The following is a 19,111-nucleotide window of genomic DNA, read 5'->3' as shown; positions in this document are numbered from 1 at the left end:
TGATATCTAATAATGAAAATACTGCATCTTTTTTTTCAGGAGATGTTTTCCTATCTTTCAAGCGAGCTGAAGAAGCTGGCAGATAACCACAATGAGAGACTGTTAGATACACCACGTAATCCCATTTCCTTAGGTAATTGCTGGGTTTTATCTTTTACAAAAATTCCAATATGCTGTGCATTCATAATGCATTTTTGCATACAGTTTATATATATTAAGCATAGTTCACTGCACTCCATTGAATTGTTCTTAGACTGATACGAAATCATTGAACCCAATAAGGTAACCTACTATAAAAGTAGAGTAGTGACTTGGGCCCTGTATTATTTTACTCCTGTCCAACATACTTATTTATTGTAATCAAGGCAGGCAGAAGATGTTAGTATGTAGTAATACTTTATGGAAAAGTAGATTTAAAAATAAATTAGGGTATAATTATTTTACCAATCATCTTATAGTGCTGTAAAACAGATTATGGAATTCCTACTCAAGGTATTTGTTCTAATCAAAAATTCTGCTGAACACCAAAGTAATATTGCCTACCTGTGCAGCATCTGCCTTACATACAGGCAGTGTAACCAAAGAAGTAATCTATGACAGCTTGTGGGAAAATTAAAAATGATGAAATGTAGCATTTGTATTTCTTTTTGTATCTGAACACAGATATTTGGCTAGATTTTTATTGTTGGAAAACAGCTTGTCCTCTGTGGTTCTTTGGAGAAAATAAGCTTTGTAGTAGTTTTAACCTGACCTTTTGTTATTTTAGCCATGTCACTGAAAAATCTAGATGAAAATAATGATGCTGCTGTTACCCAGCTTGGATCTATGCTTTTCACAAGACAAGTTTCTGGAGCAAGGTGAGGATGCTATGAATTTGAAAAAATTGAGGGGTTGAATTAGCATATATTTCCTGAAATCCTATAATACTTGTTTTGTACCAATTCTGTCATGATTACTGATTACTGTTTGACAATAACCAGTCACAGAGTAATAACACTCTTCTTCGTCACTGTTACCTACTAGTAATGTCTACCTGCCTGAGTTAGCAGCAAGGGCTCCTTTGTTAGCTTTGGTAGGCTAAATAGGTAATCTATGCCCATTTAATTTAGTGTCATTATTCCCTAGTACCCCTTGGTTTCGTTTAGTTTCCAGCTGTTGTCTGATCTTACAGTTAAGTTGTAAGCTACTTAGGGAAGATCTTTGTTTTGTTTATTGCAGCACAAATTCGGTTGTGCTGGAAGCTGGGGAATAAGCTTTTAATACCCTACATAGCTTTTTGTCATAAGGGAGAAAATCCTGCTTTCTGTAACTAACTGTGTTTAAAAAGAAAAATAAATAAAAAAAGTCTACAACCTGAGCCAATCTGAGATGAAATTATTCTTAGAGACCCTGGTACATGGAAATGCAAGCCAAATAATTTTTAATGGTTTTAGTTTAAGCCTTTTAGAAGAAGAGAATGATTTAAAATTTGTTTTGGCAGGATTCCTTAATCTGAGTATTACTGCTGCCATGCTAACTTCTGCCATAGACTTAATGTCATTTTTCTGTAGCAGAGCTGTTTCCACATCAGAAGGTATGCTTCATTAGCTTGGATTATTCCACTTCCTGCACAAATGAATGACAGTAAATCTATATGTACTGTAGTTAGATGCTCTTTTTAATTTGCCTGTCTTAACTGTGCCTTGTTCTGCAATTTAAGCCATCTTTGGCTGAAATGATTCAAGAAATTCAATTTTGGAAGTTAAAACTCTCCAATTCTTGGTTAATATAAATAAGAGTTTCAGGTTGTTCCTTTTTTGATGTAAACCAAATAATTCTTTTGTAGTATATACAGTTTGACCTGGCATTTCAACAGATTTTAAATGTTGTGCTGAATGTCAGTGGTAGGAATATCCACTCCCTGCTTTGGTAGCACACAGGTTTTTGTGTAACCTGTGGGCAGAGCACTTGGACAGAGGAAGGATCTGCTAATCCTAGGGGTATTTGTCTGAATGCAGTTTCTTTTATGAACTGCAGGGAATGTCTCTGTAGAGGTAGTAAATTCTTATCAATTGATTGTTGTTAACTTCTTGTGTAAGCTTTAACTATAGCCACAAGGCAAGTTGTTCCTTTAACAAGTAAGGATGTGGAATAGTGTCTTGATTTATCAGGAAATGGATATATAATGGAAGTGCTGAGAAACAGGCTGTAATAGGTAGAGGCTCTTAGTATGAGGATGGTAAAAGCAGTGGCAAAAAGTATCTGCTACAAGGGAAGGAATGAATATGAGGTTAACATCATAGGCTGGGGAAAAAGATCCAATAGAGAGGAAGGAGTGGATGAAGTTGGGATCCTGAGCGCTCTGAATCACTTGAACTCAGACATTTTGGACTGCCAAGCAGATGTCTGCACTAAAGCTGCTGTCAGTATGGTGATCTCAAGGAGCTCAAAGTCACCAGGTTGCCTAAGGAGCAGTGAACTGATGCAAGTGAGAGACAAGAGTGGGTCAGATGGTTAGAGCTTGTTATGGAATAGGAAAGTTTGCTGCAGGTGTGTCTTACCCGTCTACACTGGGAAGTTCATAAATACCAGTACCAAAAGACCTTAATTTAACTGAAAAGGGGAAGATGCATGCACATATGCATACAGACTTGAGCTAAGTCAGGATCTACTACTACTGTCAATTCACAGTGATGCTTGTGCACTAATTTGTAGAATGCCTGATGTAAGCCTGCTTACATTGATATGTTTAGAGTTAACAGATATTACACTGTATAGGAACTTGTGAAAATGTGTCCATCATAGTGTATCACATAAGCTATCCAAGGCATCTTCAACTGAATCACATTTTTGTTTGTTTCAGGGTTGTTCCCTGTGGGTCTGTACAAACAGTGAACAACTACACTTTTAAAGGCTTTATGTCACATGCAAATGACTATCCCTGTGCTTACCTCAATGCTGCCTCAGCAATTGGAATAAAAAAGCAAGATGTAGATGTATTCCTAAAAAGACTCGACAAGTGTTTGAAGACTTCTAGAAAAGAAGGAAAGAAAGAAAACACTGTAAATGAAACAAGTAATTCTGATACAGGCACAGAACAACTTGAAGAGTAGAAGATACTGATTTAGTAACACAGGAAAATGTGCTCTTGTTTGAAGCATGTCAGGTTTGTAATGGGTGAGCATTGTGAATCTGCAGTGCAGAAAATTTATTCCTGATCTGAAAACAGCAACAACAAAAAGTTGGGTGAATCTCAGCTTTAAAAAAAAGGAGGTGATTCTCTAAGACAGAGGGTCAGACGCAAGTGTTTTGCAGCATATGAATGCGCTTAGTATCTGCCAAAGTAAAGCATTACATTCATAAAGACCTTGAGCTGACCCTTCAGTCTGTGAGTGACTGGACCAGTGTTCAGCAAATCACAGAATGCTTATTTACATGTTTTTGATTAACAAGATTTTCTGTAGCAATTGTTGAATTCCTTCCTAGGTGTGGACCATCCAGCAAGAAACATTTCATTGCTCTCAAAATATCTTAGTTTTGCATCAGCACATTTACTAAGTTTCATTTTTCAGACTTACTCAAGTGTTGGGATAGTCCTTAATGAATACCGTGTTACAACTGCTTGAGGAAGTGATGGAGTTGGAATAGTAGTGTTTTTCAGGTGTTCTCACCTCATGAACTACCTAGAACAAAACAGCCTTCAGTGGCAAAGAAAAACCTAGAATGCCTCATATCCTGTCAGCACTCAGCTCTTGGAAGCATTTGCATAGTTCAACAACCCACAGGAATTCTGATAATGAAAGCAAGGTGGTGTGGAGTGGAGAGGTGCAGGTTTGGGGTTTTTTTATCTCTTTATTTTTTTCTATTTCATCTTTTCTTTGGTAGGGTGATCAGGTCAGAGACCCACTGAAAAGCAGGAATGCCTTGTGGGATTAATACAGCTGTTTCAAGAGCCAGTGATATCTGAGGGTATTTCGGCATTTTCAGTCCATCGTTGTTAAAATTTATAGACTTCACTTCTGAAGTGCCTCATGCCATTTGGCACTGTTGCGCCTGTGTCTGTGTGCGGTTGCTGATTTCAATTAATTAAGCAAACAATAGATTCAGAGACTGTTCCTGAAACAAAGGTTCCATATCACTGGGGTGACAGTGCTGTAGCTTGCAAAACTAGTAAAACTAGTTATTCTTAAATGCAGTTACTACGTTGTATGTAATTTTTGTCATTTTCTGTTCAAAGTGACCCTCATGTTCAAAAACATTTCCTTTGTCTGTAATATAGTGATACTTGGGATACCACAGTTAATAAGTTCTAAATGTCAGGAAGTACTCACATTACTTTGTTTGGTGGGATCTGAGACATGTATCCTTCAGAGCCCTCTCTGTAAATTGCTTGATCAAAATCTTGGTGCTCTTAAAAGGATTGTATGTCCAGCATGTTCAAAGGAATTGACACAGGAGGTGATGTTAATATGCAGAAGTTAATGGTATGCTAATTGTCATGAAGGTGCTCTCACTTAGTGAGGTCCATTGTATCTTAAGCTTAAATTGAGCTGCTGGTTCTACGTGGTTATTGCTACAGTTACACATTAGATTGCTTAAGCTTGTGAAGGTATGGCTCCCCGGACTACAGTCACAGTTGTTATTTGCTGTGCAAACACATCCTAGGAGAAATGTAATATAACTTGGCCACCGAGTCCTTGTGGCTATAAGGAGGTGTAAATAAATGTATTTTTCTTTTCTTTCTCCCTTTCACTCTTCCTCCCACCCTTTTTCTGTTCAATTTGAGATCATGTTATACCTCAGCTTTTCCAGTCAGTAAAACTCTTGCACAAGCTTGAGAGCCAAAACTGTGCAGCTCACTGCCTCAGTATTCAGTACACTGGAGTAGCCAGTGAAAACCACAAAGCCTTAGTGATACCTTTCTTCCTGGTTTTTGATATTGCTGTTCTGTGCTTAAATGAGTAGAAATTACTGATCTAGATGACTAGTCCCAGAAAGCAAACATTAGAACTGTTGTTACAAGAGTTTAGGGAGGTGCACAGTAGCAGCTAAAATAAGCATTTGATTAATGATATCCAGAAAACAAATAAAGAAAAACAGCAGTTACCTTCTCTGAGAGGAACAAACCTCTCCCTTTTGCGGTCTCGTTATAAGCTGTCTGCTGCAAATAATCCACTCACTTCTACTATAGATTGAACTGCTTTCTCAGGTAGTGATTTCTGGTCTTTGAAATGTTTCTCATTTAAAATCAAAGCTGAAAATTTCAACAAATCTCTATAAACAAGTATCCAGAAAAAGAATTAAGTGGTTTGTTTTGATTTTGACCTTTTAAACCTTTTTGTTATTTAAATAATCTAAGATGATTATTTTAATGTAAGTCAATTTGTGTGTCATTAAATTTCTTCACAAATCTTAGTCACCTGAAGTCAGGAAATTGAAAGTATTTTTGGAAATGTGCCCCACCATAGTGTATAAACTCTTGAACTAAATATTTGTGTTTATATTACTTTGGTAAGCTGTTGTACCGGTTTGCAGTTTTGTTTGCTTGCTTTGTCCCTGTAAATGACTTCAGTTTTAATTAATACTCATTTTTTAGAGACAGAAGCAGTATATAATGTCACTATAAATATAATGAAATTTTAATTCAAATGGCAATATACTTTTAAATAAATGGAGAAGACCTGGTTATTTATGGCATATTTGAAACAGGAGATTCAGTACATGCTAAAAATATTTTTCAAGGAAAAGCATATATCACTTACTCTCAATTCACCAGTAGCTGTAATAAAGTAGTGAAATAACACTGGAACATGCAGCCATGAGCAGAGTTTTTGTTTCCTTTGTGTAACATATACAGGGAGATTTCATGACTCTGCCAGGTCTCTCTCACTAAAAGTAATACTGTGAAAGATGGTAGTAACATGGGGATAGGTTTGCCAAACTATGTAGAGTAAAACAAATATATTAACAGTATTTGCCTTCTATGAAGATCCTTCAAAGGTTGTGCAGTGAAGTAAGAAACCTGTTAATTAACTGTGCAGCCGTTTTCCTGATCTCTACACAGGCATGTGTCAATAAAGGCTTCCATGTACTTCAATGTCCATGAGCCAACTTGCTGTCTCCAGCTTCCATATTACTAGTGAGACACCTAGGAAAGCTCCCTGGGCTTCAGAACATGGTTGGGGTTCACACAGCAAGAATCTCTAGTGTTAACACCAAGAACAGATGCCCATTCAGTAGAGCTATCTCACAGCTACAATTCATATAGCTACCTATCTGTCATCTTCTAGGTCACAGCATGTGCTTACCAGCTATGAAATAGGAATGGGCAGGCACTTGAAATACTCCAGAAGAGCTGAGGATTCAGAAAGATAAGTTTAGGGGGTTACCATTCTTGCTACCTAGTCTGCTGTTCCAAGTTACTGCCCTGTAGCAGAGGTGGCAAAGTTAATAGATACTGAAATGGGGGTGTCTGAGCATTGCAAGCATGAGAAGTAATGGCTGAAGAGCTAGCACATCTCCCATTCTGCTTCTGCAGAACATACATTCTACAGCTACTTGCTTACTGAAGACAGTAACCTTTGACAGTGGGGCAGGGTGTGAATAGGCAAGGACCCCTCAAACTGCTGTAGTCTGCATCATCAAAGTGACTTTCCCCTCTCATGGTGCCTGTAACTGTTCTGTGAGATGCTTTCCTTTCCCTTGATATTGCATCTTATGCTGTCTGGATCTATATAGGTGGAAGAAATGAAGGAGCAGATGGATGTGCCTTATAAAAATAGCACTGGAATAATATAGTGCAGGCAAACTGACACAGAATGACCCATCTCACAGGCCAACTCTTGGTTTACTTCTTTCGTAGTATCTAAGATAATGAACAAAATGCAGGGCTGTTTGAGCAATAATACTGCCTATCACACTTTGTGCGTAACGATTGCCTAAGATACAAAGCAAATAAAATCTACCAGATGCAGCAAATTCTCTGGAGCCTAAGAAAGCAAAAATCAAATGTTGCAAATGTAAATGCTGGCATTGCAGCTTAATACACATATAAACTGAGCAATCTATATTGTGCGATCATCATTTTTTCAGAAAGGCTGGAGCCCAGAGACTAGCAAATGTTCCCATCTGCAGTGTATCAGCAGTTCTCAGTCTTCAGCTGCTGTATAGATAATAATTCTAATTGAAGAATCATTACATGAATCCATATGTGAATGATAGATAGGCTATAGCCTTTTGTTCATGATGCTTTAAAAATTGAGTTGCTGTTTTCACTTTTATAAGGGGTGATTAGGTTGCTTTTTTTTGTTTCCTTTTTCTAAGTGCAACATTTTAATCAACCTGGCCTGATAGGGTTTGGAATCTGAAGAAAAACCTATTTCTGTAGCTGGCGGTTTTCTTAAACAATAGCTATTTAAAGGCTTGAATTGGTTACGAAGTGACTCTCCACAGAGAGAACCTTTGTTCAAATGTTTTTAATTCTGAAACCAGCTTGGAAAAATGTGCTCTCTGTGCTCTGTAATAAATTTTTTAATGTATACTTTTTTCCCTCAAAGATAACAGCGTACACTTTACTGCAGCCTAATAATTCTTTTTAAAAATAATAGTTAAAAAGGCATTTGCTCTGTTACTCATCAAGCATCTGTCGCATCAAAGAGCTACTAATATATTTATCTTGGTGGATAAGCTTCAGTGTTCTGGACCAAGTTCAGTGTAAGTGGACCAAGCTTTCAATACTCCTCTGAGGATCCTAAAGTCAAGTTCAGGATCTAATTAAGATCGGTGTGATAATTATATCTGCTGCTGAACAGGAGTCTTTCATCATAGCAATAAAGAATTTCAATGAAATTCTTTGCCGTGGCATCGAAGCTGATCCAGTTCAGAAGCTGAATTGCTTCCTTAGTGTGGATGGTGAAATTTAATTTGCCTTTAGATGCTGGATTCAAATCCGATCTGAGTGAGCTATAGCAAAATTGTAACTGCTTGGGGTTTGACCTAGTGTGAATAGAAAGAACGCGCTATTTTCAGCTGAATGAGACCGTTCCTATTAGCTGTTCTCAAATTGCCACAAACATTAGGCCACTTACTACTGCCTGGGGGGGAGGTTGGTCTTGTACAAATAACATGGCAGCAACAGAGATGTGTGTGTTATTAATCTTCTAGCCATCCCAAGCAGGAACATACCACTTCATTGGGAATTACTCATGAACACGTAGTGGTTTTACTGATCACTCCAAAAGCTGCTTCTTGGGTGCACTGGAGCATGTGGCCAAAAGACAGGGGAAAGGAACAAGGCCTCCAACATTTTGGAAGGTTTCTAGATCGGTTATGTGTGTTTGGCTTTTGCTATGTATAAAGCTCATATTGCTGTGTAAACTCTAGAACAAAATCTTTGCAGCCATTCTCATCACTTACCTAAAATGTTTCTGAACTGAATTTATGCAGTGGCACCTCTGCAGCCCCTGGGACAGAGTGTGCTGCTCATGCACTGCAGCTAATGGACCATGAATGCATTCGTGAGCTCTGGCTGCAGGAGGAGAATTTGGTGCCCAAGCAGGGGAAGTGTTCCCTCTTTGCTGTGGTAGTCAGCTGCCAAGCAGATGTGACAAGTAGAACTAGTTTGCAGACACAAATGCTGCTGAGCTGTTAATCCTGTAACTAGGATTCTCAAGTCTGAGAAACTGCAGAACTAAGAGTGCTTAATTTGGTCTGTAATATGTCAAACGAGGAATGTAGCTATTGAGGAAAGAAGAATCCGTCAAACATAACTAAATAGAAGCGTCTTCTAAAATATCTGCAACATATTCTGTAGACTCTTGATTAAAGAGTCTATACAATAAGTAAGATTACTACTAGTCTTATTGTCATCTTCTGGATCCCTCTGTAATGAAGCTACAATGCATATTCTGGCTTCACATTCTACACAGCATCTATTTCAATAGCAGGGGAATTGCAAATGGCTTAGTGGGTGGAGGAGCATGGGGTACAGTTAAAAATATGTCTTTAAATGGAAGGTGAGGAAAGTGTCTAGGAAGTTTACAAACATAGAAATCGCCTGAAATGCTTGCCATGCAGCTGAGGTGGTCCTGAGTCTCCAGCAGGCACATAGTAAAAAATCTTGACCTTCTGTACAGTGCAGGCACCAGAGAATACTGTCAAAATACAGCTCTCATTTTATGCAGTAGTAGCCTGCCCTCTAATAGTATTCATTTCCAGTATTCTGTTCTCCCCTCACCCCACTGAGTAATTTTGGGTGGTTCTTTCAGCAGCCTCTGCTGTACTAGTGCATCTGAAGAAGGGTGAGTAGGGGGAAGGATGCTACCAGTGTATTGCTGTACCAGCAATGCAGAACTGCACATGCAAGAAGTCATCTGGAGCACAGAAAGGCAGCAGGTGCAAGTGCACATGCCACAGGTGGTTTTTATTGAAGGGTTTATCATCAGTAAATGGATTTGAATATAAAACCATTTTTCAATTATGATGTAACCGATGCTGTTAAAACTCAAGCGTATATTCCATGCACAAACAGTTACACTCTGGTTTTCTCTTTGGTTTTGTTTCTAAAAATTCCAGCTGAATGTTAAGTCTCCGCAGAGCAGCCCTTCAGGTTTCAGAAAAGACTCACCATGTTGGTCTTCCAGCAGTAGGTGGTTTTGTCAGGCCCCTCTCTGAAGGCATGCTTGGGCATTTCAGCCTCACTGGCTCCAAGGCCTTTTGAAATGAGATATTTCTCAGTGACTGTATCTTCAGAAACAATCTGTTGTGGCTGCTGGAGGTCTTTGCAGGCTACATGCACTCTTCACGGTGCCTCGTGGTGACTTCAAGCAATGACTTCTGGATTCACGCGCTCATTTTCAGGTAAATAGTTTTTGCCCTCTGCTTTGCACTGAGATGGGCAGCACTAGCACTTTATTGCTCGCACACTTTTATCGCTATTAAAAGTTGTGGTAAGTGAAACACTGCTTCTGCCTTCAGCAAGGCTGTAAGGCATGTGTGGGTTTGCTGACGGAGTGGAGTGGGGCTGCGGGTTTCAGCTCCAGTGGTGCTGTGCCCTGTGCTCCCAATAATGAAATGCTGTTGCTTGGCCAAGTGAGACGGGCTGTGTGGCCGTCCTGCAGGTGTAAGCTAGGCAGAAGTGACCTGTGCAGCTGGCCAGGGGTGATTCAGTCTGCTGATCCAGGAGGATGTTGTGTTTTCCTTTGCTAGATGCAATGGCTCTGCAGCAAGCTTGGGAAGAGGCAATAACAATGTGTTTCTGTCACAGAAGCAAGTAGCTGTGACTCACAAGGCTCCTGGGGCACCACTTAGCGCAGTTAAAAGATGCTATTTTCACTTAGTCTCTATATAACTGCATTCTGAGTCTCCCTGTTCACTTTGTTCATGCATAAGCCACTCTTCCTGCATTTCCAGGCCCTGATTTTCCCCTACCTTGCAATTTGTGTAGATTTTTGCATCTGTGCAAGTGGTGGTAAAACTCAGCTCTTTCCGTGCGAGAGTATTTAGCATATATGCTGCATTTACTTGGCACAAGCATAGGAGGCCATAGCAGGAGCAAGGCAGTGGGGAATCAAGCCAGTTGTTTACATCTTCCTTCAAAGTACTGGTAGGTCAAACATCCTTCTCGTGTCCACAATGCTCTGCCATTAACAGCTATTCGTGTTAGCGCATCATATTTTCTCCCTTTGAGGCTGAGCACGTTATCTCTACAACACTCCAGCACTTTGCTGGGAACATGCCACAGTTGTGTTTTCAGAGTATTTTGTTAATGCCAGTGACCTTGGTGGTGTGACCACAACACCTGCTTTACCTGATAACATCATTAATTTTTTTCTCTGCAGCCTTTGTGTTGAGCATAAGCAAATCTTCATTTGTACCTGGAAAACATTACCCCAGCATCAGCTTATGGAGCACTGACCTGTATCTCCTGGTATTTTTTAAGGTGTTAAGTAGGCAATTAGAAGAAATCACTTCAATAAAAGCAGAATGAACACAAGCCTCTCATTAGCTGCAATGGAGCAAGACCTATTGGAATCAATTGCGTGGCTTTTCAGCTGTTACTCTGCTGCAGCAGCAGCTGTCTCTCAGTCGAGGTGACAGCAGAGCTGATCTATACTTTTCTCTGAGCTGCAGAGATAAGCTGTACATGCACAATGACTGTGTTCCCAAAATAAACACGTTGGGAAAAGCAGGGTATTTTTTTAATGATAAATCTTTTCACCCTTCTAACAGTTCCTTCTTCCTTCTTTGTTAGCTTACCAAATTTTTTATTTGGAGGGGCTGTGTGTTTTCCTGCTTTTTACCTTACAGCTTCGGTTTTCTGCATGCTGCTTCTTCATATTTCTGCAGCTGCATCCCACCTTCTGCATCCCACCTTCTGCATCCCACCTTTGGTGAGGTAGGCCCATCGCAGAGAAGGCTCGGGTGCTGCTGCCTCCTAAGCCAGTGTGACCATGGCTGGCAGTGCCACAGGTGCAGTTGGGAGCTGCAAAGTGCTCATTGGAATTGTTTGGAGAAGGTTTAAATGGGTCTGAAACCCGTGTGGAGTAGAGGAGTTGTAGCTCCAGAGCCTGTGAAGGGGCTAGCCTGACTTCAGGCCTTACCCCAGTCCTGTGTGCAGGAAGGACTCCACAGGTTTTGTATTTGGTTTTGCTCCTTTATTGCTCAGGTGTGAGGTTTTTTAAATGATAAGGTGGCTTCAACTTTGCCCTCCTCACTGTTTGCTCCAGTTTTGTTGTTCCTCTGCAGCAGTGTTGACATTTGCGTGTACAGGGTGGTCCTGCAGCTCTTGTCTCTCTTCCTTACCCCTATGCTGGATGCAGACAACAGAATTCCTTGGCAGAAATCCTGTGCTATGGGTCTTGCTACATGGTCGTGTGCACAACTACATCCTGGCTGTGTGTCCTGCGTGACAAATCTGTTCAGGCTGCTTTGCTCTCCAGTCACACTGGGGTTGAGGTTGTTGCTGGTTTTCTGCCTTACTCTACAGTAACAGGCATTTGCATTTAGGACTCTGTGAGTCTTGGATGACCTCATTTCCTCAGTAAAATATAGCAGTGTAAGCACTGTGTTGTGAAAGTGCAGGGGCTGATGGAGGCTCAGACAATTGATCATGTCACTGGTCCAGACTAAAAGCATATACGTCATGAGGGACTTGATCCAAGGCCTTCCAAAAAGACCAGCAGAAACTAGCAGCTGGCATAAAAAGGGGAAAAGATGATCCCAGAGAAACCTTTACATGTATAAAAAAAACCCCAAAAAAACGCAAAACCCTAAATATTTTAATTAAAAATTCAATTTCAGTCTTTATTTTATGGTCTTGGTTGTACAACACTTATGTGTATTTTTCAGTTTTGCCTGAGTTCTACAAAGCCTGAAATGGAAAGCATGGATTTCTCCATCATTCTGCAAGGTGGAAGTTAAGTAAGTAGCCTTCCCATTTCATGGGTAAGAAAGTAAAGATGGATCACTGCCGAGAGCCAATTGCCTTTCATGTAGCTGTGCTGGTGAAAGCTGGTTCTACCCTTTGGTTCTGTCTCAGAAAGCTCAAAGTAGCAGGTCACAGTCTGATGCCCAGTACAGATAGCTCAGGACACATGCTGTCCCTGTCCTTGCATCTCCTTCTTTAAGGTGAAGATTACTTCAACTATTCCATTTTTAACTGTTCTCTGCTTAAACAAGGAGAAATACATTTTTGCCTGAATAAGGTTTCCTGAAGGATTCACGAGACCAAACACCACATCATGGCATATAGAGGGGGAAAATCAGCAGCTCCCACTTTCCAGGCTAGTGGTTTTGACTAGCTAGTTCCTTCAATAATTTCAAAGGGCCTAAGATAACAGGAGCTTAGAAAATACAAAGATCTCTGATTTCCTTCCAGAAGTACAGTGGTGGAGCAGAGATGTAACACTGAGCTGTCACTGTCTCTATAGCTCTCAGGTCACTGAATATGCACTGCCAGAAAATGGCAGTTTTCAGGCTTGTCAACAGATATTTTTCTTAAGTATTTGAAGTATCCCAGCATTAGCAGTTGCACACACTTGTGCTCTGCCAATCCTACCTTTGAAGTGTATGGTTTTAGGAAAGTTTAATACCACCTGCTTAAAGTTAAGCAAACAAATTATCCACATGCAATGGAAGTCTGGTCATATTATAAAACATTTTTTTCTAAGGTGTTATTTACAGCTTTCCAGAAAACAATGTGTCTAAAATAAGGTTTTGACAGCAAAAAATTCAGCACTGTCAGTTAGTTGGAAACATTAATTCTCTTTCTGGTTCTATCTCAGATCTTCCTTGAATTTTAAGGCATAGTGAATGCAGAACAATGGCAGCATACGCTGCATCTATGCACAGAGATCTGGTTTGTTTTCCGATGAGGTTATAATTTCTGTCCAAACTTAGGGGATTGCTGAGCTCTGCTTTCAATTTTACTGCAAAGTCTCAACAATAAAATAAATAGAAAGCATGCAAAAAAACCTTAAAAATAAAGGCAAAGCAGAACAAAACCAGTCATTTCTAAAGCATGTTTAAAAACCCACACCAAACTAATAATTTAATTTAAACTGTTCTCGTATTAAAAAAGGTGCCATAAATCCTGGTCACCTAAGCCTCACTTAACCCATACCTACTCAAAGCTTCCCTTATGATTTCACTTTACGTGGATGCTTTCAGTACCTTTCCAAGATTTTTGTGGAATCAAGATCATTTCAATAGTTAACAGAAATAACAGCTGCAGTCAGAAATTAAGTTGCATTTCCTTCTCAGTACCATGCACGTGCTGTAGGCAGAGTGTCGTGGTTTAAACCCAGGCCGTAAATTAGAACCACGCAGTCTACTTCCCCCCCCACCTTTCTTCCCCCCACTCCTGGAGGGACAGGGAGGAGAATCGAAAGAATGCAGCTCCCACGGGTTGAGATAAGAACAGTTTAATAACTAAGGTATAACACAAACCACTACTGCTACCACCAATAATAATAATGATAAAGGAAATAACAAGGGAAGAGAATACAACCGCTCACCAACCGGTACCTCACCCCCACCCCGCAGCGTTCCAGCCCTTCCGGGCGACTCTCAGTTCTACATCCTGGGCATGACGTGCTGTGGTATGGAATACCTCTTTGGCTAGTTTGGGTCAGGTGTCCTGTCCCTGCTTCCTCCCGGCTTCTCCTCCTCCCTGGCAGAGCATGAGACTCACGAAGTCCTTGGTCAGTCTAAACATCGGTGTTATCAGCTCTGTTCCCAGGCTGAAAGTCAAAAACACAGTGCTGCAACAGCTACTAAGAAGGAGAAAAACTGACTGCTGCTACTGAACCCAGGACAGCAGAGACATGAGCCCACTCATGTGTTTCAGGCTAACTCATGTTTGTGTGAGGGCTGGACCATCAGTTGGTTATGGATTGGTAACACAAAGGTGGGGCAAGCACAGGAAGAGCCCAGCAGAATTGTTCCCTCTTCCCATGCCCTTCATTTAAGCAATTGTTAAGTGCAATAAAGATAACCAAGGCATGAGGTAAAACAGTGCTGTTCAGGAACACCTTTTAACAAATCCAATTAGATGTTAATAGAGCTTGCAGGATCAGGGCCTAATTCAACCAGCAAATGAACTTCAGGGAATGCTAAGGCTCTCACTGGTACTTGGCATCAGCCTGCACAATGACCACAGGTCCTGATGGACCTTAATCAAGTGCCCCCACATAGGGTTTTCCCACTAATGCCTGAACTGCAGACAAGTCTGGTTGCTCTGAGTGCAGGTCTCTAGCTAACAGGCTAGTCATAAAAGAAAAATTTAAAAAAACCCAAAACCCAACAACAAACCCAAACAAAAAAATAAAATAAAAGAAGATGGGTGTAGGGCAACAACCATATTGTTCCACGTCAAAGTCTTATGTGCCATTATAGAAATCCCTTGGCTGTTGGTAACCATTCAGTAACCATTCCTGTATCAATGACAAGTGCTAACTAAAAGCCCCCAGACCAACCCAAGAAGTCCTAGCTTGTTTCTAAGCAGCTCTGAAGAGTGCCGATGCTATGATGGATGGCCCCTAACTTTGAAATATTCTTTCCCGAAAAGCACGAGACTGCCAGTATATGTCAGCTTTACTTGCACAGGTCAGCAAATATAATAGGCAAATACACAGAGCAAAATACATTTTGATTGATTAGACGGGCTTTCGAGAGGAGGCACCAAGTTCTTTATTACAGATATTTATCTTGCAGTCTTTTCCACTCTGCTGCTTGTTACTGCATATGGAGTTTTTTCCATGTATTTTTAAATACTGGTAAGTGTGAGAGACAAGGGAAAGGCTTTTCAGTGGATTTTCTCTTATTTTAAGTGAAATGAGGTCAGATATAATGCTGGCCTGATCATACCTTGTCAAGCTCAAACTTGTGTATTTCCCAAGTACTTAGGGCATTATTGAGAATCAACCTAAATTATGTCACAACAAGTACAACTAAGAATCCTGTCTTTATAAATATTTCAAGTGTCCGTTATGAAAACAAACATCATAGTAGCAATAATGGCTTTTCTCTTTCATGTGCAGAAGCATACTTTGGAATACGCCAGCATTTTCCCATCTAAAATGGCCATCGATAGGTGGTGCTATTTCCAAATTCAATGCCAGGTTCTTCCCATTTGCTCCTCAAATTCTCCTGCCTGCCTCATCTTCCTGGCAGATCTTCCTCAAAGCCTATTCGTGATAAATATGCAGTTCCCAACAGACTAATCTCATCTTTTCATATTCCTTCTTTGCTGCTATGACCTTTAGTTGCTCTTGCATGCTAGTCTTTGGGTTTTCCCCATGCTCCAGTTGGTTGCAGCCAACTGTCAAGCAGGAACTTCTGGGAACATGATTCCCACACCTGGAGCTTTGGCTGCACTCCCGAAGAGCTTACCTTTGTCTTTGTTTAAAGTTCTTTCATCCTGACTGTATTTTTCCATTCTTTCTTGAAAAGGGTCTTAGCATTGCTGTGAAACACATGAATCATTTTCACTCAAATTCATCTTTAATACAGGTTGGTTTTTTTAATTCTGCTTTTGAAAGTAAAAGGGAAAATGTAAAGAAATTAAAAGGTCATATCAATATAAAGCAAAGTCAGTCGAATGGTATAGCATAACTCTGGTGACTTCAGTCTTCTGTGTTAATCAAGAGTATTCTCTTAGCTCATTGATACAGAATTCAAACTGTTTTCTGTTTTCAGTGACTGTCTAGTTCAGAGCAATACCCTGTTACTCCAGCTAGTAGATACTGTAGTGCTAATTCTCCTGGTGCAGGTCAGAACATTGGATTTGCACTCATGGGAGAACCAAGCTCACTGCTGTTCAGCTGTCACCATTGCAGGTTACATTGTCCTGAGCCCTGTGCCAGAGCCAAGACGTGCTGGGTCAGAGACGGACTGCGTGAACAAAGCCTCCACACCGGAGATCAACGTGCCTCCTTTTGTAGCTGTGATACTCAGGGCATATATTTGCATTTGTAATGGATTTCTTAAGCCCCTTTCATCCAGTGCTGCCTATAAAAACCAATAGGCTTGACACTGAGGATACGCTAACTGGGGTACTTCTGGGTTGTGTCTGGAGTGTGGCATAACCTGTACGAGGAGGAAAGCTGCCATCTCCAGCACCTCTGTGGTACAGTATGGCTAATCCACATCCCTCAGCTCCCTCTTCATTCGTGCTAGAGGGTATGTCTAGGCCAGAACACTTTTAGTAAGAGACTGCCTCCTTGGAGTCTAATTTCCTAATAGTCAGAAACAAAAGAAAACATGAGTATCTCCAACATGATGCTGTGCAATCTAACCCCTTAAAATGGCATCCTCAGCCCCCAGAGTGTTTGTAAGGAAGCTGTTGGAAGTCCATTTGACCTAAAGAGTATAGAAGCTCTGAGCCCTGTACCACGGACCTGAGTGTTTCACTTGGAGGTACGGACTGGACCTTGGCTGGGGCAGCTAGACCACTCACTTGATGAGCACTGGCATCCTCAGAGCACTGACCCTTCCCTCCTGGGCTATGAGGCCATAGGCTGTCAACCTATTTGTTCCTTCTGCTCAGTTTAATGAACAATGAGTGGATTTTTTTTTGTTTGTTTTTCTCCTTGGCACACCTGGAAGGATGAAGTACATCCCTCTTCCTCCTCCTCCAGAGGAAGACGCTGTAAGCCTCTGGGTATGACTCTTTCCCCAAGGCTTAGAGAATCCCCTTGGGGAAAGACTGAAAATAGATTTGTCATTTCCTAGACAAATGATGATCAGAAATCTGTTGTGGGAAGGTAGAAGGTGGTGCTTGTAATGATATTTTAAAATTGTTACTAGCTGTAACTGCATTTCATTGAAGGCCTTGGTCCTATGGTATAAGATGATCTAAGAAAGAACAGTGGTTCAAGGTTTTCATAGGGACAGAGACAAATAAACAACAATTTAAGTATGCCTGATCTTGAGCCCTAAGTCTGGGCAGTTTTGGCCATGGGCAACTTTTGAACTTAGGACCTACCAGGGTTAGTGAATGACCAAGCTGTTCGAGAGAAGGCCACCTTGCTACTGATGCAGGTGATGCTCAGATTCCCAAGCTATGCAGCCAGTGTTTGACTTCAGGCGAGGCACAAGAAGGGATGCCTCAATCATTTAATCTCACTCCTCTACATCAGGTTTTCTTCTTTTATTTCCCTCCAGTCCACCCTGAATTAGCTGTTGTTACCGATCCCTCCTCCTGCCTGTGGGAGGAAATAGTCTTGTGCCCCCTGCATGTGGCCTTCCAGGTCCATCTGATACTTTACTGAAGTTTCAGTGTTCTGCACCTAGACCTTGTTCAGAGAGCTATTAGATTACTTTCCCAGCCTGCCTTTTCTTCTTGAACTGAAAGGTACAACTCCTAAACTGCAGCTTCCAACTTGTGTGCATTGCTCCAGATAAGATCTTGCTGACCCTGTAAGAGACTTCATAATAAAAGAAATTATTTTGTTACATGAGTATGATTTATGAGTATTGAAATGTAAACAAGGATCCTAGCAAGGGAAATTGAAATCTGATATGAGGAATAGAAATGTTTGGGTACACAAATTGGAAGCACTGACGTCTGTGTTACAGCTCTGGAGAAACCGGATCAGGTTAACCATACGATCTAAAACATAATGGAGCATGTGCATTAATTTTAAAGACCTCAGTGAATTAGTAAGTGTCTTGAAGGGTGAAACAGATATCCTGGGCTTGACTATTAATCTGTGTCCAATAGGTTTTGCACTAATCTAGCTGTGCTATAGACGTTGGTGAAGCAGCCATCTTTCACTTAGTATCAGCGCCAGCCACAATATATGGCATATCTAAATTCACTGAAGAAACTGAATCATCTGGGAAAAGGAACTTCTCTGATCCTTGACTACAGATGTAAGGGAAGAGAAAAACAGAACTCAGCAGAAAGTCAGATCTACTCTAAATAAGTGTGATCCTGAGAAAAAGCCCGGAGAGGCAGGTTTGGAAATACATTGCCGGGACAGACGTGGTAGAAGCACAGAAACTGTCTTTGTTTTCTTAATCCCTTCAATGCCCGAAGGATCAGGGCTCTGAATTTTTGTAAGAAACAGCATTGCACTGATTTCTCCTAAGCAGAGTAACTTGCAAGACCTCCACATTTTTGGCCAGAGTCTTGGATTTGCTGGTTTTCAGCTGCTTCAGTTTTTTAAACATTTTATAACTGCATCCTTTTTCCCCAGTTTATTCCAGAAAACAGATTCAAGAAAATACCTCATCAAACTACATGCAGCCAACAGCACCTCATGGCTCCTGCTGCACAGCTTCCAGTGCTGTTCCAGCCTTCTGTTTGCTGTTTGTAAATCACTGGCATGGACGGACCACTACATGTTTAGTTACTTATTTAGCCTTGGTAGAGGTTGGAGAGAACGAAGCTTAAAATAGAGATGTGCAAAAGATTGCTGAGTACCATTAAATTTAATATCTTTTCTACTAATAGATAAGACAATTTCTGTCAAAAATATTTTTGCTCGGTGGTAGGTGATGACAACAAAAAGATGTTTTTATGTCTTGTTTCCCAGTTCAGATGCTTTCTTAGTCATTGGTCTATTTCTTTGTATTGGATGGTTCCAATATTTTCTCCTTTTTTGTGTTTCTGAATGTTCCTGATAAA

At 40.7% G+C, this 19,111-nt stretch overlaps 1 protein-coding gene across 3 annotated transcripts in view; it reads left to right on the top strand.

Annotated features, from left to right (window-relative positions):
• SEPSECS (Sep (O-phosphoserine) tRNA:Sec (selenocysteine) tRNA synthase) overlaps positions 1–19,111 on the top strand; it is a 40,663-nt gene extending 21,552 nt beyond the window's left edge. The window contains exons 9-14 of one of the 3 annotated variants that reach the window (XR_013957661.1): positions 40–133; positions 767–857; positions 2,843–3,145; positions 9,553–9,837; positions 12,328–12,399; positions 18,681–19,111. Coding sequence is in view for 1 of the 3 variants with exons in the window: in XM_080625523.1 (XP_080481649.1) it covers positions 40–133; positions 767–857; positions 2,843–3,092 (435 nt within the window). In the remaining 2 variants the exon portion in view is untranslated. Of the gene's footprint in view, positions 1–39; positions 134–766; positions 858–2,842; positions 5,901–9,552; positions 9,838–12,327; positions 12,400–16,301 lie in introns of those variants that run through there. The other 2 variants (XR_013957662.1, XM_080625523.1) reach the window with 2 other exon arrangements.

The sequence above is a fragment of the Psittacula echo genome (assembly GCF_963264785.1).
Source record: "Psittacula echo genome assembly, chromosome: 1".
Taxonomy (NCBI): Eukaryota; Metazoa; Chordata; class Aves; order Psittaciformes; family Psittacidae; genus Psittacula; species Psittacula echo.
The sequence above is the reverse complement of the archived record's forward strand: the minus strand, read 5'-3'. Positions and strand labels throughout refer to the sequence as shown.